Genomic DNA, 25,468 nt, shown 5'->3' on the forward strand with positions numbered 1-25,468 from the left:
CCAGTGCAGAGACTAGTGTCTCTGCCAGCAAATCTTCCCGAGAGAAAACCTCCAAGTCAATGCAACCTCTCTCTTGTACAGCAGAAACCTTGAGATATCCCTTCTATATGTTCAGGCACATTGGTAGGGTAAAAAAACAAATAAACAGAAAAGCAAAACGGAGTAACCACAGATGGCCTTTGGTGACCTATGATAGTCATCTGTCCAGTCTGGGACTTTTCAGCTGAATATCTTCCAATAAGTCGGTGACTAAGTCAGCTTCCAAGGCTATAGCTCTGCAAGAGGGCAAGGATTAATGATGTCGGTCAGTCACCTGTTCACAGGTCCCATGTTACCGCGATGACACGTTACCATATGATGTGACTACTGAACCAGCAAGGGCTTTGTTTCTTTTTGTCCGTGTATTATGGACCCAGATATTTATGTGGCCAAGGGCAGTCGTATTTTATCTGGATGGTGGTGCAAGCAAGGGGAGAGTCCACTGGCAGAGCCTGGTGCAAAAGGAAGGTGGACCTGCGCACACTGTAAGCTTTGGACTGACAGTAGGGAAAATAGAACAAAACAAAAATATTCACATGTTCCAGCATGTGCACTGGCTTCTCAGCTGGAACAAGCCGGAGTAAGTTTCTTGCTCTCCATGGGTCAAGGGTGGCTGTAGGAATAGGCAGATGTCCAGGGCAGAGGATTAACTGGGGTGAGGATGGAGACAGAAAGGGGAGAAGGTGACCAAGATAAGGAAAGGAAGGATTTAGAGGACAACCGTTGCACTCGCTACTGACAACAGCACTAGCTTTTCCAGCTTTTGTAAATACCAGCAGCAAACTGATTCGTTTGGGCTGAACATTTACAGCCCGAGGGAACTGCCAGGGGAGTGCTGGGAAAGCGGCTCCGGGGAGCTTGCTGTCTCCAGTCTCCAGCCTCAGCTGGGATCCTGGCGGGGACGGCTGCATGCTGCAGTGAGGGGAGGGGTTGGAGAGGGCCTGCCCGACGCCGAGGGAAGATCATCCTGAAGCAAAGTGCGACAGAGAACTGGTAACAAAACACACAGTGCTGCGATTATTCAAGCTTTCTGCTGGGAAGAAAGGTATCCTGATGACTGACCTTAAATCCCTCCATATGAACCCAGGACACACAACGAGGGAACCTCCTCCAGTGCTTCCCAAGCTGGAAAATTAGCTTTTATCTAGGCAAAGCAGTACTTTTATCTAGGCAACCAGTGACTTCTTGGGACTGGGTAAGGCAGATCTGCTCTCAGGGTTGTCTGGAAGTACTTCTGTAAGAGACAAATACAGCCCACTAAGCTGCCCACATCATGCCCAGGTGTCTCAGAGATGCTGATGGCCCACAGCTCCTGATAAAGAGAGCAAGAACTGTGATTCCTCTGCAGCTCTGAAAAGGACAGGCAACCAGCCCCTTCCTTCCAGACCAAACCATTTCTTTACAGGATGCAAAGCTATATGGCTCAGTAAATCACCAAACCTCCAGAAATGAGAAGCTCCATAAGCACATGAGCCCTTAGAAGGCCCTTGCACTAGAAGGCAACGGATTTCCTTCTCTGTGAATCTCATATTTACTATCCTTAGCTATGCTAAAGGCCTTTAGCGCAGACCACAGACTTGGGAGAGTACAGTATAAAGTGTGCTTTGCTCTTCCTGCAAATCAGGCACTCCGGGCAAACTCAAATCCTTCATGGGAAAACTTTCTGTTTCACCTTGCAATAGGAAGGACCCAGCAGGCTGCATCTGTGCTGTCATCTGTGTGTTGATTGGTGCTGAATATAGAAATAACATTTTCTGGGCCTTGCTGTCCGTAAAGCCAACTCCCTTTGAAAGCTCAGCAGCCTGCAGGCAGGAATGAGAATAGACTCTGGATAGCCATGAAAGCAGCCTGAAGTGACATTTCTTTCCCCGCAAGGCTGAGAAGATGTAAGAAGCCCAAAGCCCTGCTTAGACTTCGTGTTCTTGCTGACTGCTGTTATTAAAAGGAAGGCAGAAAGACCACGTAGGGCATGGCTACACTGCAGATAAACCTGTGGCAACCCTAATAGAAAAGTTCACCTTCGACTGCAAAACGTACCTAAGAAGCAGGACAAACATGGTGGGTCTGAGCACAAGAGTGCTGTGACAAGGAGCCAAATAGTACCAAAGACAATGTGTTTAAGCTACCTGAAATATCCATATGCTCTGTAGTGACTGATGAATTGTTTGCAGTGAAAGCTGATTATCAGGGTCATTAGTTTCTGAGTTTGAGCAAGGAGCTCCTAGAAGTATAATGGGTGAGCAGTTTAGGGCAATAGACTGTTTTGTGAACTACAGAAGTCAGTCTTAGGTGTTTTTATTTGCAGGCATGGAATCTGTCAAGTATAAAATGCTTATGTGGGGTAAAAAAGGGGTTTTCCTTGGAAAACAGAGCCATGAGTAAAAGGCTGCTGACCAGAGGCCTCTCCACATGCAGGAAAGCCATGAGCCTTCCAGGTGTACATTGCACTTTAATGGATCCCCCAGAGACTCTCAGGTAGCCAAAGAAAAGGGAAAGGTCCCCTCCTCCCCTTCCCCATGAGGTGCAGTGAAGCTGGGGAGAATCCTTCCTTTTGCAGACCTCAGAGAGAGGAAAGACCTAAGTGTCACAGCTCCTCTTTTGGGTCACCTGCGGCTCCAGCAAGCCAGGGAGCTACCTGGGAGGGAGCATGCCACAGACAAGCTTCATGCTCGTTCAGCAGTACCAATGATCCAGCGTCCTCCTTGTCAGGGAACTGGTAATTAAGAGGCTTCCCCAGACAGCTCTGCTTCATCCATTAGCCTTGGAGTCTGCAGTCATGCAGTGGTTTCTGCATGGCATGCACAAGAAGTAAACCCACAGGCCTCACAAAAGAAAACACTCATCCAGTGACGGAGCTGAGCGTGAGATAAGGCAGTCTGCTTTTGAGCAGCTCACATCTTCCCTGGTGATTAATGGGTAGCTGCTTTGCCTATCTGCTGTGGGGGTAGCGCTGGAGGGGGAGAGAGAGGGGAGACCATGAATGCAGCTTGAGGTGGCTAGACCGACAATTTTTCCAAAATGAATAAAGCAGTTCTGGCTTCACTCCTTCTGTTAACCAGCAAATACTGCAAAAAGTAATATAATTAAAGGTCAGACCAATCCAAAAGCCCAGACTACTTCAGGGATGTAGTTTATCTTGTGCTTGTGGAGGCTAGGCTTTTTGGATGTTGAGCACTAATGAAGAGTACAGGCGGCATGGACTCTAGGGGAGCAGGACAGATGGTGGTGTAACATACAGCTTTGCATACAGGACTCTGGCAACCACATGTACACTTATTTTTTACATGTCTCCAGTAAGCTCAGTCAGCCTCTGCAAGCTCCAGAGTATCAGAAAGAGCCTCTGGAGCTCTTTGACTGTCTCTAGACTCTCAGATCCAGTCACCTACTGGGTCAAGGAAATGTCAGCCAGCTCTAGGAAGACCCCGTCAAAAATGGAGGCATGCCTTGAGCTGGGGCCAACAGGAATGGAGCCCACAGATACAACAGGCAGGCTGGTGTCCAAGCTCAAGTGGGTGCTCTAAGCACCCAGTAGCAGCAAACAGAGCTTGCTGGAGATACTACTGATCAAGAGCTAGTCTGGCAGTTGACTGAGACTTTGATAGCCCTACCTACCTGCAGGACTTGACAGATGCCTCTGAATATGACTGCAGAGCGCTTACATGCCCAGGGTGCTCTGTAGAGTTTAAATACCTGCCAGTCTTCAATGCAGTGTCTGCCACCTCAGACACTGCAGAGGACCAGATGTTCCTAAGAGCAAACACATACAGACTCAGAGGACTAGGGCAGCTAGGAACCAGCATGACAGGACGATCACCATATACCTCTGGAAAGTAACTTCATCAGGTGAAAGCCTGGACCCAAGGAAGTCAGAAGAGATCTTCCTAAGAAATTCTATAGGCCATTCATGTCTCGGTGAAGCTCTCTGCCTGACAGTTCTTCCTGTACTCCTGTTATGAGTGCTAGCTACTGCATCCCGTTGGTGACTCCAACTTCCGTGCACTGATATATTTTTGCGTTGGAGCCTGAGGTTTGATTGCTGCAGCTCACAGTGTTTGCCACAGAGTTTCACAGCAGCTTTGTCTGGTGCTAAAACATAACTCTCTGCTTCAGTGATCTCTGCATCTTCCCTGTAATGAAACTAACCCCTCTGTTCTCTGCATGAGCTCTGTGTTTGATGCTTCTCTTTGGCTGCAGGAGAATGGGAAGAAAACAATGGAACATAAAGATTGTCTCTAATTAAAAAATAGTAGATTTCAGGGGGCAAGAAGGTAGTTTATTCCAACGTATCGGTAGGAAGGGGAGTCAAGCCAGCGTGCAATGGGGTAGTGGTCTGAGGACCGCAGGTAGAAGGTATATGCCTTTGCTGTGGACAAGTGATTTCCTGCCTTAGCGGTGCCTTCCAGCAAGTGCCCAAGAGAGCTGAGCTGAGGTAGAGGTGGAAACTGCCTCTTTTTGGGCCTTTTAGCCAAGAATCCGGTTTTCCCAGAGTGTGGCTGCATTGACCAGGCCTGCCCCTAGCTGCGGCATCAGGCCCAAGCATGAGGATCCACTTCTGCCCAGACTGCATTTCTCTCTGGAGAGGGAGGTGGATCTCACCACATTAATCACATTGTCCCACCACAGTAGCTGGGCAAGGCTGCTGTTTCCATCTCTGCTGCTGTGGTCACTCTCCACCTGCAGGCTGACGGCAACACAGCCAGGCCCCACAGCCATCCCCGCATCTTCCCCCAAACTGCTCTGAGACCAACGAGGTGAGGGCTTCTTCATTTCTGGCACCAGTCAGAGCCACTTCACTGCAGCCTCCACATGCTGGTGTCTGAACCTTCAAAGCTCCTGCTCTGTACAGAGCCAAGGCGTCTACATGAGCTCCCATCAGACAGTGTTTGCAGTCTGCTGCCATATACTAGCTTTTGCCCAAGACCAGCCTTTCCTTTTCAGCATGAGCTAAGTTACATAATGCCGAGACTCTAAAGGAACAGCACCTTCAGCATCCTTTCACTATTGTTTTGCAGCGGTAGCCAAGACAGTGGAAACGCTCTCCTATTACTGTATGCTGCATAGTACTGGAAATCATCTTGTTTTGCCCATCTAATGAAAAAGAAAATCTTGTGCATTTGGTAAGGAGTCTCCAGCAAAATAACAGCCATTATCTATTATTTTCACTTCTGATGTTGCTCAGTTACAACAAATGCAGGAGGTTTGTAAGATTTAAGGATCAAAGAGAGCGATAATTGTCTGGGTCATGTGGCACAATTCAGTGATTTTGCACTGACCTCACAGTCTACTCAATAGAGTTTGCATGCATTTTCTCCAAGAATCAGGGTTTTGAAGGGAACAGAGCTGTGATGCGTCCACCTGTGATTAAACTGTATTTTGAGGCTCATCTCTTTTTCTCTTCTCTCCCCTTCTCCCTTTTGTTTAAAGGATGAGAAGAATCAGGTGTTGATCACAAATGCTTGGCTGCAGATGGTGAGTAACCCGTGTCAATAAAGAGCAAAAAACCTCCTTAACAGTAAGTCTGCCGCTGGCCCTGTGTGGTTACAAGTATGGTCTACTCTTGTGGGGGCATGAACTGATCTCCTGAGCGACTTATGCTCTGTAAAGACGTAACTCAGGAGCAAAAAGCTTGTGGGAGACTTGAATGACTGAGTTAATTCTGCTATGACATTAGCAGCCAAACATTGCATCATGTTAATGGGCACAGCAGAATGGGCTGCTTCTTCCTCAGCGATCTGCTGGGATTTGCAACAGAAATGAGCTTTCCTACTGCAAAAATCCAGAATTCAGACAATCCTGCAGGACTACAGGACTCTGGGTGTCCTGTCCCTAGGAGAGGCTGGCTATGGTTATAGCACCAGTGACTGTTTCCCTGGTAGCCCTGCCACAGAGGTTTGCTGCAAGTCACAAGGTTCAGCACAAAACTTGTACCTGTACCTTTCTTGAACTAAGTGTGTGTGTTGGTGTAGGGGGGAAGGGGGATCAGAAGCAAGCCCTTGAGATACAAAGTCCGCTTGCTTGCCTGTCATAGCGAGGTGGTTATTAACCCCCCGTTCCCAAATCTTTGTAACAAATTGAATTATTTCCATCAGAGATTGCCAGACAGTGGTCCACATACCACTAATGATACCCAAGTTATTTCAGACCAGGTTGGTTCACCAGCCTACTACCAGAGTTTCTGTCAATCCATCAAGAAAAGGTTTGAAATATCTGTATTCAGGTCTTACGGTGGTGGGGTTAGACAGTAAATTACAATATAATGGCACACAACATCCAGTCATCACTTTGTAAATTCTTCAGGATACATGCCAGCCTTCTTTAATTGTTAAAGCCTATCACTATAAGCTATGTAACTATTATCACATTACTGCATTACTATTGGTAACAGCCATTCTGTTCCCCTAATATTAAAAAATAGGTTAGAAGATTTTTCCCAGCTCATATATCTCATATATGTATTTTCCAACAGTACTGGGTTGATGTTTACCTGTCTTGGGATCAGTATGAATACCCAGGGGTGCAGAACTTGCGATTTCCAGCTGATCAGATTTGGGTGCCAGATATTCTTCTGTATAACAGGTAAGCAGGATATGTGACAGCCTACAGAGACATGGAACTACAGCACTAGATGCTGGAAATCAGCCACGCTCCACTAATACTCGGGCTTTTCCTACCTGGGGATTTTGCCTCCTTCTCTTGAAGCAATTAAAAGAAAAGAAAACAAGTGCCAGATAATAGTTTTTTTTCTAATACCCAAACTAAATCTCCTTTGCTATAGTTTTGTGGAAGTCTTCCTTCCATTTTCACAGTGGATACAGAGAACAACGAACCCATATTCTTCCTGTAATTACTGTGTCTCTCCTGGAAAATTATTATCATGTTTCTGCCTTAGTCTTCCTGCCTGGACTAAACAAGGCCAGTTTCTTTGTGCTTCCCTCATCATCCACATTTTCTAAATCTCTTTCCATTACCGCTGTTCTCCTCTAAACAGTCCAATTTGTTTTTTCGCCAAGATTGGATTCAGCACTCTAGCCGAGACTTCTGCAGTGTGCAATGGAGTGATATACTAATCTCCACACCTGCTCACACGTTTCCTTTAACATGTTCCTGAAGGAGGGTTTTCTGCTTGTATGCTCACTAACATCTAATTTCTGGGCTTATTTTTTGATCCATCATAAACTCCAGACCTTGTCCTTCAGACTTGCTGCCTTACCAGGTTTTCCTATGTCTGTCTGTCTCTGACAGTTTTAAGGGGAATACTTCACAGTCATCCGGATTGAATTTCATTCTGTTGGTCTCTCCAGTTTGCCAAGGTCCATTTTCTGTTCCAAGCCCTCACTCCAAGGTGTCTGAAGGAAACTTGCAGTCACCTGGAAATTGTATAACGGTTATTCTTTACGTCAGCTTTACTGCTCACCGTTCAGCTATGAGCCCATGATAACAACTCAGCAAGATTCAGTCTCTAACCAGCAGGCATTTAATCTGTTCCCTATTTCTTTAGTTTGTTTATAAGAACATTATGTGGCAAAGGCTTTCTGAAGTCCAGACATATCTCCTGCCTCCTCTTAATCAGTAAGTCAGTCCTGACAAAGAAGAAAATTAGTCTGATTTGATGCAACTGGCCCTTGACAAATCCATGCCAGCTGTTATCACCTTGTTATCTTTGAAGTTAGGCTGATGTGTCTATAACTTCACCCTTTAAAAAAGATCATCTGAATATTCTTTGATCATCTCAAGTTCACTACGCCCTTTCTTATTTTCCATGAGCTCTCACAGATAATTGTTAATGCTTCAGGGAGTATTTTGGCCAGTTCCTTCACTACTCCAGAGTAAATTTCATCAGCTGTGGCAATGGGAGTCTGTTGTATGCACACTTCTTTAACCTGTTCATCCCCTGTTCTGACTTGCACTCATGCCATTGTGTCTTGCCGCCTTTTATGTCTCTAGCTAGTTATCACCTCAGCTTTTTCAATTTTATGCCCATTTGTTTGTGCTGTTTCTTTTATGCTCGTCTTGAGTCATGTGCTCTTTTCCCCATATTTTTGTGATTCGATTTTGTTTTTCAAGCCCACAGAAAGCTCCTGACAGAACTGTCATTGTGCTTCACTCTTTTACATTAGAGTAGCTTAGCACTGTGCCCTGAGTATAGTTTCCTTCTCCTACACTTCTTTTTCTCTTTAGGCCAGGAGCGTCTACACCAGCAGGCCATTTTCCGCTCACCAGCACAGTTTGCCTCACTTTCAGCCTGCCCCCATTACTGTCATGTGCAAGGACTCCTTGGACATGAATAAAGAGCAGGTCACAGGGGGAACAAAGGGTCCAAATTTTCCACGCTGCTGTGTGACATCTCCTGGGAGCCCCAGGAGTGGGCTACATCTATGCCCAGCCACGTGATGGACTCATGTCTGGCTGTGACACAGGACGTGCCCAGTAAAACGTTGGAGTCATGCTCAAACATGACCGACCTGCATATAGCCGTGATAAGCAAGGGGCTACTGTGTAAAGCCTTTTTACAGGCTATAGGAATGCTCTGCATTTAACCTCTTCCCAAGAGACCCTCTGGAGCGAGCCCCCACGCTTGCTCCCTTGAAGATGGCTTCTTTACCTCAGAATTGCTGGAATCTAAAGAAATGTTTTTTCTTGGTCCCTTTCACCTGGTTTCTGCTCTTACAGTCTCAGTCAGTCTCCCCATATAAGCCCCAGATCCAAAACAGCTTCTTGCCAGTGCTTTCATCCATTGCGTGAAGCAAAGTGCTGGCCCCACGCATCCCGAAAGACTGCAGGACTGTTCCCGCAGACCTGGGTAACAAATAGCTTAATTTACACTGTGAGCTGCCCGATTCTGACAGAAGTCCCAGAAAAGATTCGTCCTCCCGACTGTCTGGTCTTTGGAGACTCCTGGCGGGACACTACCCCCGCTCCCTTCCCTTCTGCCTTTGCCCTGAGACATCACCAGCTCTGCCTCTCCCTTCCTCAAGGACGTTAGGGCAAGCATCCAGTGTACCCAGGCACAGGCCAACAACGTCTATGAGAAGGTGAGCTACTGATGGGGGTGGGCCCTTTGCCTAGGCGTAAGACAGCCCTTAATTCAGACATCCTGTACATTAAATTCTGACAAAAGAGTATTGTTCTGTTGAGAGCTACTACATCCAAAGTCATACGTCTGTTGGCTCTCTCTTGGTTTTGTTTTGTTCTCATTGTGTTGCAGCGCTGATGAAAGATTTGATGCAACATTTCACACAAATGTGCTGGTGAATTACTCTGGATCCTGTCAATATATTCCTCCAGGTATGCAGAACACGTTTGTTTGCTTTAAATCAATGTGTATCTTTGAATAATTACAAACAGTTTTCCTTTATGAATGAAATCCAAGCATTTGGAAGCAGTCTGTGGGTAGAAATTTTGCAAGCCATCTATTATGGGACAGACCTGCTGAAGTGATTTAGGTCCATTATTAGTGGCAGATTTCCACTTCATAAACGAATAAATGTATTTCCTGAGCAGTTTGCTTCCAACATTCAGAGCCCAGCAGAGGTACCATCTAAAGCAAGGTGGTGTGCACCCTCACGGCACATTATCACAGGGGGAGGTTTTACGTGCAACCCGGTTAGCTCTTTCTTGCGAGTGAAGAGAGGTGTGACTACAGAATGAGTCACAGGAGCAGCACTGCTCTCCCACCAAAGCCCTCTGTGTACTGCAGTCTTAGGCTGAGCCCAGTCCAGAACTGGCCAGACTCTGGTCCTCGCCTGCTTTCCAGGCATATTGCTGACTCCAGTGCTCGCAGGGTCCTGGCAGGTGTGACCTACCAGCAAACACCCAGGCTATTCCCACAGTTGCTTGCTGTGGTGGACAAGAAACACCCAAGCTTTTTGAGGTAGCTGTTGGCAGACCGACTCCAAGCATATCCACAGGTTCATTGGTGATCCCTATCCCTGAGATGACTTAAAGCACTCATGTGGTTTCTCTGGGACAGATCTGCAGGTAAGGCTGTTCTCCAGGGAGCAAAAGACAACATGAAAAAGTTGGCATTCACGAGGGCAGAGCCTTTTCCATCCCCCCAGGGTCTGTTTAGGTAGATCATGCAGGTGGTGCCTGTATTAGGCAGATCTGGTGCCCTGCTAGTCTCTTTTCTGTCGATGGAGTAGAAGCGGTACCACGTATGCAGACTGCATCCAGAGTGAGCTGCAAACTCCATGGTGGAGAACTGCTTACTTAAGACCCCAAAGAAAGAGAAGCTAAGGAATAAGCAGTAAAGGAAATCTGTTATGCAAAGCACAGGAAATCTTTACTTACAAGAATTTAACTGCTGGTAAAATAATTTGTCCAATCCATTTTTGAAGGAAAATGTTCATAATCAGCCTACTTAACAGCACCAAGAGCTCGCAGAAGCAGCTAGAATAATTGAGACATGGGAAAATACTGCAGAAGGGAAAAGAGTGTTCCCAAAGCTTCATGAAAGTTTTATTTCCCTTGACTCCAAGAGGAGGCTGTACTCACTGTTGCTGTCCATTAGAGAAACAAGCTCCAGTACATATGGCTAGGCGGAGAAGCGGAGATGACGAACAAGAATGGGACAGCAGTCTGTTGTTAAGGAAGGGAGCGGAGCCGAGATTCATGAGAAAATGGGAGAAAAGACTCCCTGTAGCCAGTCCAAAAAGGGCCATGACAGCAGGAGGGAAACCCACCTGAGCATAAAGGAACAAACCAAAGGAATCCAGCCACCCCAGAACAGCACTGTTTGTGCAGGGAAGCAATCATGAACGACATCCTCAGCCTTTGCAACAGTAGACGGAGACAATAACAAAGGACTCTCTGCTTTGGAGATTTAATTTTCAAAAGGCACAGCTTGAGCACTTACTGAGGAGCACGAAACTCTGTTCAGTTATATGACTTAAAAGTGGGATTCACATTAGTTGGTGTTTTAGGGAGCAGGCAGAAACAGTTATTCCAAACAAGTAGGGTCAGCTCGACATTTGAGATAGTTTTCTGATGAAGCAGAACTGCCTCTTCTCTGAGCTTGGCAAGGCATGGTGAGCATGTGAGGTGAGGTGGAGGCTGCGGAGCAGCAGGCCCACGAGTGAACCAGACACATCCAGAGTTAAAACAAAGGCCCAGATTAGCGTGTAGAAGATAAAGGCCGCCAGTGAGCAAGGTTTAGCATAAAAACACATGTTCAAAGGGATTGTAGGTCTAATTCAGGGCTTTTGAGCATGTCAGAAATTGAGCAAGCCTTAAGGAGGAACCCCTTTAGAAAGCCTGTCCAGGTACACCCAGCAGCACCACTTGGACACCCATGTACTCTGTACCCCTACCCTGTCCTCCCCATTTGATGGGCTGCACCCTGCACACATTTGATTCCACATATTTCTATCTACAGGCATTTTGAAGAGCACGTGTTACATTGACGTCCGCTGGTTCCCTTTTGATGTGCAGAAGTGTGATTTGAAGTTTGGCTCCTGGACCCACAGTGGCTGGTTACTTGATCTGCAGATGCTTGAGGCTGATATTTCTAACTACATTTCAAATGGAGAATGGGATTTAGTGGGTAAATTGACGGGCTAAAATCTTCCATAGTCTAATTTTCAAAGGCAAAACCCAAGTACAGAGAAATGAGCAATCCAATTGGGAAGTTTGAAATACAGGTGTTAAACGCTCTTATGTAAAAGTCAGCAAAAAAAAAAAAAAAAAAAATCACTGATCAGAGAGAATTTTTCAAACACATTCATTCAAATGTGTCTGAAAACACTGTGTTCTGCAGCAGCAGCATGAAACTCAGGGGAACCTGTACGTAAATGGAATCTGTTGGTCCTGACATGTTTGAGCAGTTTGTCAGTACTAAATTTGGATCTGTGTCTCATACAGACACACTGAGCATAATGTCACATCTATTCTAGCACATCAGCCAAAAATTGATTGGGTTTAAAAACACTATTTCAGCGAAATTGGAATGAGCTTTTACAGAAATGAATTCCTCTCGCCCAGAAAATGATCAAAGTGTCTATCAGTTCCTGCAAATAACTGCAGCTCAAGATATCTCTGTTCTCTTCTGTGCTTCAGAAGACACCTGTGTTTTTAAAAAGAGGATCCTATGCCCAGAATGAGTTATTCAGAGCTAGCTCCTAGTGCCTTATTATGAACTCACTGATGTAAGTCTAAATCAGAAGCAATGCTATGGAAATCAACAGAGCTTAGACCACCCTACAGAGAACTCAGAGACAGGATCTTTCATCTGCTAGTCCAAACGCGTAGTCAAGGAGACCTCCTAAAATCAGTCCATTTCAGAGCAGTCCTGGCTTTCACATACTCCTTTATAGTGGCTATTTCTGTCCGGTAGCTTTGTGTATCTGATGAAGAGACTGGCTTTGGATTTATCTGTCTTCCTCCCAGATAAGGCACGGACAGAGCTGACCCTTAACTAGCCCATACAACTATAGTGATAGTTAACACCATAAGCCAGCCACGGCCATATCCTTTATGGAGCTTTTGCCACACTCCTGCCAGAACAAACACGCCATAGCATCTTCTGTCATGTGGGCAGAAACAAAAAGGAGGTAAGCAATGGTGGCAGGAAAGGTACAAGATGCTGAGCTCTTCCAACTTCCCCTGACATTTCCTGTGCTGTTGCTGTCCCTGCCAAGCAGAGTCTTAGATGTCCCTGCCAAGCAGGGTCTTCTGCAACCTGGTCACTTTGGCCAATCCACAGTACAGCTGTGCTGGACAGCTATGTTTCTTAACCCTCAGAGGTGACAGACTTTAAGCTTAACTCGACACCCCTTTTGAAAACGGAAGTCATATCATATTTGTTTTTCCTGATGAAACAAAGCAAGTACTATATAAGAGAATGACAGAAAAATAACCACTAGCGGCACCTGTCCTGCAGAAAATCTGCTGCATGGGCTAGTGAATATGACATCCTCCCTTTGTCACCATTTGCTTTCTGCAGGGAGGCAGAAGGTATGTTTTGCTGCATTATACTTTGGCCACTGTTTGCAAATCTTTCCTTGTTGGGACTGGGATGGTCAGAACTGTGTTTATTCAGCCCAAATGAGTCTCTGTGGCTAAGCCAGGTTCTGAGTACTCAAAAGGCATGAAAAAAACCCTCAGAAAATGCAGAAGCAGGATTAGGAACAGCAGGAATCTTGCACAGCTGCCTCAGAGGTTGCTGAAGACACTGACATACTAAGAGTTACAACAGCTGGTTTAACCCTGTAGTGATGTATTTCAGCTTTCAAACAACTTCGAGCTGAGGAAAAAAGACATATTTTGTCCCTTCTGCCCCTTAATCTGTTCACCATGTTTTCATCCTTGTGGCCATAGTGTTAGAAAATGACTTTTGCCTGGTAACAGCCTTAGGGGTTTCTCTTCTCCCTTCTCAGTTGCCACAAGACACTTCAAAGCACTCCTGGGTCTGATATTTGGAAGTATTGAGCAGTAAGAGACCCCACAGAGGTTGGGGTGGGGAGAAATCCCTTCCATTTCCCTCAGACTGAACCTCAGGAGTCAGACGAGATGCCCGCTCAGGTCTGAACCTAGACTGTCTGGAGGTAGTTGTAGCGTGCTCACACCCCTACACTAGATCCTCTGTGAGGGAACAACTGGTTCAGTGGTCAAGACAGGGCTCAGTTTGTCTCCTTTTTCTCACCCCATTGCTGGCTTACGACTTAAAGCAAAAAATACTGAAGCACCAAGGTGGCTGTTGCTGCCTGTGCCAGGAATATCCTCTGTAGGGCTGGATCTGTTTGTGGTCAGGATAGACCACGTGGTCCCTGGAGGTCCTTCAGCTCTGGTGAGAGACCACGTGATTAGAGGTGCCATAAACCATCATGTGCTTGGCCCCTTTCCAGGGATACCTCTCCCCACTGCTCTGATCTCCCCTCTCTACAGGTGTCCCAGGAAAGAGGAATGAGATGTATTATGAATGCTGTAAAGAACCATATCCAGATGTGACATATACCGTCACCATGCGCCGACGCACACTCTACTATGGCTTGAACCTGCTGATTCCATGTGTTCTGATATCTGCCTTGGCATTGCTTGTTTTCCTCTTGCCAGCTGATTCAGGAGAGAAGATTTCTTTAGGTAAGTGCTAAAAAATTCATTTCCTTTCTAAGTCTTCTCCATAAAATGGGAAATAAATGGTGCTTGATAAAAAAGATTTCCCTGGAGGAGCAGCTGAAGCACTTGTTTGGTTGGAGAAACCAGGGTAACAGCTTTCTGTAAGACATTCACACATACTGTGCTACGTACTTCTACTGACATCATCCTTTTGATTTTATCCTGGGATGAGGCAAAACTTTTCGCTGGCACAGGCAGCAACGATAACACTCTCTCTCCTGTCGCTCTTTTCCTTAGTGCATCTCAATGCATTTCACAGCTGATTAGCTCCATTTTTCAGCTAGGATGTACTAAGTTACGGAGAGGTGGAGTGGCTCTCTGAAGGGTCATGAGCAGCAGTGACTGGGCATTGGATTCTCATCTTCCATGTCCTCAAGTCCCCAAACCACCAAGCTATGAGTTCCCCATAAATGCAAAGAAGTGACAGTCAAAGAAGAGTTAAATGTGATTTACTATTATATGTGCTTCCAAGAGTAGAAGACAGGGGAAAGCAGGAAACACACAAAACTGGCCCAGGTGAGATCTTAATTTTTATATTGTGCACAAAACTGGTCAGGGCAAAGACATTCAGAAAGGAACAAGCGCACTGAGGGTCCGTAGAGCAGTTGGAAAATTGAGTGGCCTGGCTTCCGTGAAGCAAAACAAGAACTAAGGGGAATAGGACTGCTGTCTATAAAGAAGAGGGGGAAGTCAAGAAAAAGAATTATTTGAGCTAAAAGGCGATGCTGACACAAAAAATAGGGCATAATGTTCGTGCAGGCTGTGAAACAGAAGGTGATTTCTCAGCACCAGAACGGCGAGTTTTTGCAACAGCCTTTCCAGAGGGAGCAAATAAACAAAGAGCTACGTTTAAATCAGGTTGCAGCTGTACGGAGGGCATTATACAATGAGCAACAGCCAAAGATTACTTGTGACTGTGAAGTCTCTGGAAGCTCTTAAAAACTGGCTGGGCTTTGCTTGAGCCCAGTTTTGCAAGAACAGCACAGTTTACAAGTTCTGCAAGCTTCATTTCATTCAGCAGCAAAGACTTCTCCATCACTTTAAGAGGAACAAGGTTTTGGGAGTAATTGAGACAAGGGGAAAGAGAGCGGCTAAAGATGCATCCAAAGATACTCTCACTTGGCAGAAGCTCTCATTTGTCTTGACAAGCACAAAGCCATGCATTTGGCTTAGCTGTAGATCAGGACAAGGTTATATTTATCAGCACAGACATCGTAAGAGGAGCTGCAGAGATCACGTTCCTCATCCTTCCTCTCTATTTTCATTCCCTGCAGGTATCACTGTCCTGCTGTCCCTGACTGTATTCATGCTGCTCGTGGCTGAGATCATGCCTGCAACTTCTGACTCAGTCCCACTGATAGGTAGGTTGCTTTTGTCGCTCTGTGCACACCCTATGATACTTCCTAAGAGCTGTGCAAAGCCGGTTTGAGGACTGAATCTTTTTTTAATAGAGTTTTGCATTTCAGCAGTGTCAGGAGTAAATCTTTGTCTGGGCCTTCACTGTTTGGGCATATGAAGAGAGCCTACATGAGGGTTGCAAAGGGGCTTTGAAAACATCAGATAAGCTGGTAACTGCAAGGTGCAGAGGACATAGGACTAACACAAAACCTGGAGGTTTAGGTGGGCAAAGCTGAAGACCCAGCACCTTCAGGGCACAGGCACGGAGTGAATACTGGAATAATACTCAGCCCTGGCTCTGGATTCGTTGCGCCTGGCTGTAAAGTTGCTTCGGCAGCTTTTTGAATGAAGCAGGTCCCACACAGAGCTTTTGAAAATCTCAGTGTTGCTGGCTGGAAAAAATTCTTTCCTTGCCCACGTGACCTGCCTTCCCTCCTTTTATGCATCTCTCCCTGCCAGTTCTCCTCCTCCTCTCTTCTGTCTACCCCAAGAGCAATTCAAGAGATTGCAGTCGAAATCCAAATACATCACTGGTGTGGTGGTGATTTCTAACATTTGATGAAAGCTATTGACCGCATTATCTTCTTGGTGACTTCCACTGTAACTGCCCTGGAAGACAATATAAGAAATCCAAGCTTATGCCATATAAGCCTTTTTATTATAGCCTAAGAAGCAGTCATGGAAACATCTAAAAGACCTTACCTGGACTCAGAATGGTGGATTATTACTTTTATTTTTACCGTGGTGGTATCAGAAGGCTCCAGGTGAAGGCCCATAATACCAAGTGCTGAACACACACATGCCCACACAGTAAAGGACTGTGTTTGCCCCAGAAAGCTTGCAGATTGAGCAGATAAAGCAGACATGGATGGGAAGGGTAGAGAAGGAGCTGGAAGAAATATCATTCTTCCCTTTTTCTAGGCAAGGAATGAAGCTGTGAAGGATTAAATGATTTTCCCAAAGTCATATGGGAAAGACAGAGTGCTCTAATCATGTGCTTCATTAGTTTGTTCTTTCTGGAGGGTCAGATAATGAGGCAGATGAGGGATTCACTCTTGTTCCACAAGATAAACTGAGGCATCAGGAGAGACTGATTGCCTGTTATGGGGCTGTCATACCAATAAGCTGGCCCACAAAGATGCTGGCTGGGTATTATGAACACTGCCAGGCACAGTGAAAATGCAGGTCTTGCTTTCATGTTGTTTTTGAGGTTCAGTGTGATACAAACTGCAGAAGGGGAAGGTCACCTCTGTGTGCAATACATACACAGCTCTGCAAGTCCACAGCAGCATGACAGGAGCGAGGAGAGATCTCAGGCTGCAGTCCCATCGGCGATGCACGTCAATGACTCCAGCCTCTGCCACATGAAATTCCTGAAACTGCTGTCTGAGAAGGATAGGGAGAAGTGAAAGGACCAAGGCAGGTCAGACTGCCAGCAGCTGCAGGTGACTCCCCACCTCTTCTGGCCTGAGGATGCACAAACCCTTCAGAGTTGGGACAGCTAAACAGGGGAGAAGGGGAAGGCCAAGCGGCAAGATGTGATCAGTAAAGGCACAGGCCTGTACGCTGCCTTCGTGTTGCTTGCAAGTGGGGCTGAGTGCAGAGCCTGAATTAGCATTGGCATATTCTTTAAGGAGAAGCCACAGATAAGCATGTCATGTTGGCGGGAGCAAAGCCAAGGATGACGGTCTCTTTCATCAGGACTAAGGGGGCCTGCGCTTGAACTGGGGAAAGGATCATTCCCTGGCCTCATAGCAGGGTAAGGAAAGTAAACCTGTTCTGGTTTGAAGAGTAAGCAAGAATGAACACCATAGGAAAAACTAGGAACTGAAAAATTATATTATCTCCTGAGCTAATGCCAATATTTTTGTTCAAATCATGACTAAGATACACACAGAGGACAGTAGAAATAAAAAATATATATATTCAACAACATATCTAGGTGCCGATGGAGGGTGTGCTTCATCATTGCATAACTAAAGCCTAGCATGAGGCATACCACAAAAAGAGCAAAATGACACTTAGTCGCACAACCTCATTATCTAACTTCAGGGAGTTAGATAGACCTAACAGTCGGGAAGGATGGTGACTCACAGGGCTATGCAGCATGCCCCTAAGCAAGAGTTTCTGAAAGCCTCCAAATAAATTGGGCACCTTGCTGAAAGTCAGCATGACTCTTTTACCAAGTAAGATGGGCTTCCAAAAAGCTAACAAGGCCCCTGCCATACATGTATCTAGGACTCCACAGGGGCAGCTACAGTTTCAGAGAAACTTGCTGTGTGGGGAGGAGAGACAAGGCATCTGACAGATCTTTACATAATTTTGCTTCACATAATATGTAACAAAAGCCAGCTGGAATTACTAAACGGATACGCTTGCCTATGTCCAGTGCAGTAGCTTTACTTAGACCAATTCCTCCTAATATAGGTCCCTACTAGAGATGATAAAAAGATTTGGACCAAAAAAAGCTATGAAGAGTTATGTATTATTACAGATTTTCATGCTGGAATAACAAGTTTCAGCAAATTACTACCTAATCTATTGCAGATGTGTGGACATCAAATATCAGCAGGGTGGTGGGGAGGTCTGTTGGGTCAAGTCCTCTTCTTCAGGTGACTGTTGGCTGCTCAAGTATTAGGACCTCTCACACCTTTTCATCATTTTTGGATCACAAAGCCAAGAATATGATAAGGGACTCTCTTCTCACCACTAGTGTATTAAATATGCCTTCTTGGCAGCCTGTATTATTGCAAGTTTTTTCATAATTCAGAAATAATTGGAGCATATCAAATGTATTAGAAATGCACCTATCAAAGTTGTCATGTAGGTCAAAGACAGTTTGTTCCTCTCATCTGTTCATTAAACAAATTTCACACTGTAAAACACTGTAAAAGAAAAATTATAATACATGGATGGTCTATTAGACCCTGGAGACTGACTTGAGCTATCCAGAAAAGGGATGTCTAAAGCAAACCCCTGGCTACTCTCACCTGACGCTCTCCTGTTACAGCCCAAAAGCACACTGAGCCTTGACTGGGGTCCACTGTGCAACCAGGCAGTCTGGGCTGGCGTGCTCTGAAACTTGGCAATCCTCCTTTAATGGGAGCTCCTGCTTCACAGGATCACAAGATAACTCATGTTGGAAGGGATCAGGGGAGGTGTCTAGCCCAAACCCTGCTCAGGGCAGGGTCAGCCATGGGGTCAGACCAGGTTGCTCAGGGTTATTTCCAGTCAAGACATTGTCCCCTTTCATTTTATTATAGAAGACAATCAAGTTGGTCAGGCCTGATTTATCCTTGATAATTCCTGGCTGACTGTTCCCAGTTACCATCTTCTGCCTTAAGTGCCCAGAAATGTTCTCCAGGGACTCGCTCCCTGATTTTCCCAGGGATCGAAGGGAGGCTGACCTGCTTGTAGGTCCCCAGATTGTTCCTTTGGCTTTTCCCAAAGGCGGGTGCAACAACTGCCTTTCTCCAGTTCTCAGGGATCTTCCCCAGTCTCTGTGGCCTTGCAAGGATACCAGCCAGCCCTCTCAGCACCCGTGGTGCAGCCTGTCTGGTCCCACGGACTTGTAGGGGTTGTATGGGTTGAGACCTGACAAGTAATCCCTGACTTGATCCTAATCCACTGCTGGTAGTTCTCTTTCTCCTTGAACTCTGTCTGTAAGCACAGAGACCTGGGAGACCTTGACAGTGAAGAATGAGACGAAGACAGCACTGAGCACCTTGGCCTTATTTCTGTCTGCTCTCACTAAATCATCCACCCCATTCACCAGTGGGCCCATGTTTTCCTTTTTGAGCTTTTTGATGTTATTGTAGCAGTAGAAGCTCTTCTTGTTGCCCTTGATGTCCCTCGGCAATCTCAGCTGCTGAGCTTTAACTTTCCTAACACCAGTCCTGCACGCCCAGACAATGTTCCTAAATTCCTCCTTTGCAGTCTATCCCTACTTTCACCCCCATCCCCCATATGCTGCCTTTTCGCATTGGAGCTCTGCCATGAGTTCCCTGCTTAGCCATGCTGGTCTCCTGATGTGTCTGCTTGTTTCTATGACTAGCGAGAAAGATCTTTCTTGCACCTGGAGACTGCTGTCCTTAAAGCCCTGGCAGCTTTCCTGAGCTGCTTTAGCCTTCAGAGCTGCCTCCTATGGGATCCCACTTAGAAAATCCCTGAAAAAAGTGAAATCTTCTCACCTGAAGTCCAGGGTATTTACTTTGCTGCTTTTCTCCCTCAATCCTATCAGGATCTTGAACTCTATTATTTCACTGTCACTACAGCCCAGGCTGCCACCAGTTATCATGTCCCCAGCCAGTTCGTCCTCGGTAGTATTAGCAGATCCAGCTGTGCACTAGTTCTGGTTGACCCATCTTGTTCCTCCATCCAGAAGCTACTCCTGGCACTCTCCAGAAATCCTCTTGACAGCTTGCATTCCACTCAGCTGCTCTCTCAGCAGATGACAGGGAAGTCCAGGTCACCTGTGAGAACCAGGGTCTGCAACGCAGAGGTATCCCTGCATTGCCTAAAAAGGACCCCATCCACTTGCCCACAGTGATCAGGTGGTCTGTAACAGGCTCCCACCACAGTGTCACCCTCACTGGCCTCTCATCTGACCCCAACCCACAAGCTTTCCACCAGCTGTCACCTGTCCCGTAGATACCCACCATAGGAGCTGCTCCTGCATGTAGAGGGCAATGCACATCGTCTTCCCTGAAGGGCTTGTACCTCTCCATCAGAGGACTCCAGCAGTGTGAGCGTCTGGTGATCTCCACGTCTCAGTTATCCCAGTTATGCTGAATTTTTGTGACTGTACACAGGACTCCAGTTGCTCCTGCCTGTTTCCCAGGCTGTGCGAATTTGTGCACACACTCTGGAGGTGGGCCCCCTCCGCTCTATGCTACCATTGCTGAGGCCTTTCTTGTTCAGCCCTCCGTGCACCATTTTCCTTCCACCCCTCTCCACTATTCCCCCACTTAGATGTGGGTTGTCATCTCTGTCCCAGAGCGTGCTTAGTTTAAATCCCTACTCCTAACTCCTAGCTCTACTCCAGACACCAGCCCAGACAAACAGGGCAAGACCGCCTGCCCATTTGGCTGCTGGATCTAAATAGCCCTTGTTCAGCAAGTACTCACTGTTGGGCTGTATGGTATAGACAGACCTTGAGCTCTGAAAGCCTTTTCCCTACTCCAATGGGGAAGCGCAGAATAATCTTCCCACAATGATATTGCAGGCGATCCCAGAAGGGGTATAGCAGGTAATAATTGCAGTTCTTCAGCATGATCCAATTCCAGCTGAAAATCCCTAGGGAGGAAGTGGTGGACCCTTGGACAGCTTGTTCAGTTCTTGGAGAATCGCCATGATTAGCACCAGGTTACAGGAATAAATGAATCTTCTAAAGCATGCGGTTTAAAAAAGGATGCAAGCAATTCGATCCTGAAATAGAAAGACCAACTGCTGGACTGCAGGAGAAGTCACTGTTGCTCGTCTTCATGTCTGTGGGAGCAGAGATGCTCTGACCCATACACTCTGAAAAATCTGCTTTGTATTGTTAGGATTTGGGTTTTTTAAAATTAAACGTGCATCCACAGCCACCTGGACCCATATGAATAGTCCCACCTTTTGCCAGTCCAACAACACTGGTCCCTAACATGCTGTATATCTTACTTTTCTCTGCCTTTTGGCCTCAGTTTTAACTATTTAACCATGAGAACGTGAGAAATTCTCAGAGCTGCTGCTTGCAGTCACTCTGTTAAGGGGGCACAGGAAAGCTGCTCTGATATAACATGAGGAAAAGAACCGGCTTCTCATGTCTGATCTGTTTGCAAAGAAATGAGGAAATGGTATCTTGATTCTTCTTAACTGAGGCTAGTCTCTCTTGACCTCGACTAATATTTACAATAAATGAGGCACTTTGCAGCCTAAGTAAGCACAGGGAAGCAGGTGGGGCAGGATGCCTGCTTTTTCCTGTTGTAACCTGTCTGCAAAATATCTCCCTCCCTTCCTTGGCACATCCTTTGTACTCTGTTCATAAAGCTGCCCAGAGTGGACTTTCTCTTCCCCCACCACGTGCAACTTCTCACATGATGGACTCCGGTTTTCTAAGCAGCCCAATAGATGCTGTGTTAATACACAATAACAACAAGCAGACTTTTTTCATCTGTAAAGAGCAAGTGGCAAAGCTTGGCCTAGAAATCAGAGGCAGGTTGCTCAATGCCTTTTAACACTGGGACTCTTCTGCTTCAACACACTGCGGGGTGATGTGTACTGAAGCTTTTTCCTCCCCAGTGAGCCAGGCCCTTTCTGTGCCAAGAAATGTTCCAGCTAGGAGTCTGGGTGACTGCATTTGTCCCCCTGCTCCTGTTCTCCAGAAATTTCCCCCTGTTTGGGGGAACAAGATATTTCCAGAGCCCACTTTTCAGCAGCATTGCAAATGTGCCACACAAGGCATTGAGATCTTTCAAAAATTAAAGGGCTGCTCTTCTGCAAACTCATCCGTGATGCTGAAGAAAGGAAAAGTCCAGGAACCAGAGCAAGGATGCCTCTGTTTATGTTTAAAAAATTAAACACCCATAGCAACAGAAACCAGCTCAGTCATTTGGATCAAGAGTATTTACGTCCCATGGCATTCACAAACACAACGGTTCGGCCAGAATTCAACACAAGTTGACTATACGAGCAAGGCTTGCTTCACTGCTGGGCCCTGGAGGTCCCTCCTGGCACTGAAAGCTCTGGACTGTGGCTCCTGAACAGACTTTCAGACCATGATTACACGGCAGCAACTGTGTCCTAAACTTACGCACCCCGGGAACGGCTTCATCCTGCCTCACCGGCAGTGTGTCTGGCTGCACTCATGATTTGACCTACTTTTAATTTCTCTCTTTAAAAAAGTTTTTATAAAGAGCCTGTGTAGCTAGACAGCTGGAGATCATCTCATGAGGAAAAAACACAGAGAAATGCACAGAACTCCAGACGTGTTACACACCTGAAATTACTGGGCTGGCTGCACTATCACTGGGTGAAATCCTAAAGCCTGTGTCATACAGCTCAGGTGTATGGTAACAACTGCCCTTTACGTTTCTATAAGCCTATTAACTTACAGACAGATTTGTCTCTCACTTGAAAAGCCAGCAATTCCATGGAGATAGCCTGCTCCTAATACATAGTACACTTGTGCACCAGCTGAGGGCATTATATGAGGAGGGAGATCCATGTGGATGTGTAACAATCCCAGTTCAGTGACCAAACTGAAATTACACAATAACATAATGAAATAGAGTTTCTGTAGAAGTTCTGGATCTGTCCATTCAAACTAGAGGGTCATGTAATTCATCTGAGAACTACATCTGAGACATCCAGTCATAAACTGCAAGGGCTTTTTTATTTTGATAAAGACAGCATGAAACATATAAACAGTACTGGATAATCAAGTCCATTTTGGCTAATGGTTTTGTGACCATCTCTGAAGAAAGGATCAATCCATTCCTTAGGCAATAGGCATACGCCTGAATTCTCTTTTCTAAAGAGCATTGTGCCTCCCTATTTGCAGACTCCATATCCCTGACCTCTTTCATTAAACTCTATCATTCATTTGAAAGCAACCTTGCAATTAAGGGTAGCAAATCATGCATTAAGAAGTAACTAGGAAGGAAGCTTCCCCAGATCAAGTCAGATTCCTAACTGTAACTCTGCCCCTTCACAATTATCCTTTAAGTAGAGCCTCCTTAAGATTATACAGCTGGTGGGCATGCTTACGCACTTCCAACAGTACCTGATAAAGCAATCACCAGGATCTCATTAATCTTGCATTGCTATAGGCATGTTTTCAAGAATCAATGTCTCAGGATGGGCTGCTGGGTTGGACTCACGGACTAAATACCTTAAAAAATTCAGCTCCTAATGTAATGTTTAGTTACCTAGCAAAAATCAACCTGTTTTTCAGAAAGACAGATCAATCCACAGCCCATTGTAGTCAGATATGGCCAAAAGCAACGGCCCTGGAAAGTTCAAGGCAATGCAGTTACGGGCATAGCTGGCACTGCTTCCCCACCCTCATATTCCGCTGCCTGCGATATCATCTCGGGGGCAAAAACACTTTGGGCCACACGGCATGGCATGGAAAGGGTTCAGAGGGCTCTGCTCTTCCTTCCTCCTCTGTGATCCTGGCTGCTTCCAGCCTCAGATGATTCAGCCTATTTCAGATGTTTTATTCTTAAAGAAACACCACCAAATCCCTGCCTGGCCCTAGTCAGGGCAGGTTTGCCTCTCCTCCCAGCGCAGCGTGACACGGGCTCTGGGATCCCCGTCCACCCTCCTGCATCCACCTTGACTGCATCTCCACTTTAGCAGTCCCATGACTGCAAGAAAAGGGCGATAGAGTGCAGAAGTGACCCTAAAATGTTTACTTAGCGAACCTCGCCTGGCTGTTTCTTCCTCTCGTCTTGATCCAAAGCTCACTGCAGACACGAGTCCTTCAGATCAGGCCCCAGGTGGCAGAGAAAGTACAGCCACACAGCGAAACAGCCAGGAGCACCCGCAGCAGGCAGATTCCAGCTTGCGGCCAAGGCTACAGCAAGCTGAGAGCTGGCTGCTCTCCCTCCGCCCCAGCCGGTGCTCACAGGAAATATTGCTTTCAAAGTACTTTGTCAGATCAGATAAGGCATGCTTCTGCCCATAAGCCAAATCCTAAATTGAAATGTTCAGACCTCTCAAACCAGTCAGATGATTTGTTTCTCCCACAAACACTCTTCCGGCCCGGAACTTCAAGGCGTCCTGCTGAACATGGGAAGCGCTCAACCATTTTGGATTTACCATGCGCTATATTTCAGTGCAGAATGTCTGCGGGGAAGACAAATGATTTTTTTTTTTTTTTTCCTCCCACGTACCCAAGTAAACGCCAAGGCAGTGCAAATCATTATTTCCTGCCAGCTCTCTTCAGAACAGTACCATCACTTTTGGGTCTAGAACCTGTATTTTGCTCTAAAAGGTGTTTTATTGCAGAAAGTGTGGACCACTTGAAAAATGGTATGTTCACAGAGTGTATGAAAAACAAAACTTGGGACTCATAAGTACAAGGAACTGTCACTTCCTCAGTCCATATTAACATCCACACGATGCTTGATGCCTTGGCTGGACATATCAAATGCCATGCAGTAAAATTGAGTTATCGTCGCCTCTAGGTAATATAAACTGCATTTCCCTCTGTCCCCTTCTTTCACTGTGCTCACCTGCTTGCCTGTTCTTAATGCACAATAAGTACTTGCTACTCAGGGCTCTACTAGCCTAACATATTTACAGCCTTGTCTCCTTCTTGCTCTTCTTTACCATGCTTATTTTATTTCAGTAAAGAAGAAGGGTGTAAGCTGTGAATAAATATGTTTGCACCAGATGCTCGGGGTGATTTCTTGCAGTTCAGTCATACAGCAAACAAGGCTGCAAATTGCTGAGACAAGGAAGCAGCACAGTGCTTTAACAGCTCCAAGAATTACAGATTGTTCTAAGTTAAGAGCAGAAGCCATTAGTGGTTCTGACTAGATGGAGAAAACGAGATTAATCTCCTATTACATTTTCTGTCATGTGCCTGTATCTCTTCAGCTGCTGCCACTCTAGCATCTGCCCTTTCATTTTTCTCTGTCTCTTTTTGATTTTGCTGAGTGCTTTCCCCCCGCCCTTCGATGCTCCTGCCTGGCAGCTTGCTGACTCCAGGCCTCTGCTCAGCTTCTTCCATGCAATGGAAATTCTCAGTCTCAGCAGCTCTTTGCAGTTTTGGGCTCCGTGGTCAATGGTGCTGTTCCCAAAGTCTCAAGCTTTGCAACTTTCTTTATGAAAAAAATACAGCTGTTCTTCTTCTCAAATACCTTGTTCTACTCCTCAAAAGCGTGTGGGAGAAGAGCTTGAAAACACTGACCCTATGCCCTCTACAAGTATC

The 25,468-nt window shown here is 46.0% G+C and overlaps 1 protein-coding gene across 1 annotated transcript in view; it reads left to right on the forward strand.

Annotated features, from left to right (window-relative positions):
* Window positions 1–25,468, forward strand: part of LOC136995360 (neuronal acetylcholine receptor subunit alpha-7-like) — a 50,808-nt gene that overhangs the window by 13,702 nt on the left and 11,638 nt on the right. Inside the window, exons 3-8 of the mRNA XM_067315981.1 lie at window positions 5,464–5,508; window positions 6,506–6,615; window positions 9,245–9,324; window positions 11,414–11,581; window positions 13,921–14,115; window positions 15,426–15,512. Of these exons, the coding sequence (XP_067172082.1) occupies window positions 5,464–5,508; window positions 6,506–6,615; window positions 9,245–9,324; window positions 11,414–11,581; window positions 13,921–14,115; window positions 15,426–15,512 (685 nt within the window). The remainder of the gene's footprint in view (window positions 1–5,463; window positions 5,509–6,505; window positions 6,616–9,244; window positions 9,325–11,413; window positions 11,582–13,920; window positions 14,116–15,425; window positions 15,513–25,468) is intronic.

This window comes from Apteryx mantelli, chromosome Z (assembly GCF_036417845.1).
Source record: "Apteryx mantelli isolate bAptMan1 chromosome Z, bAptMan1.hap1, whole genome shotgun sequence".
NCBI classification, from domain to species: Eukaryota; Metazoa; Chordata; class Aves; order Apterygiformes; family Apterygidae; genus Apteryx; species Apteryx mantelli.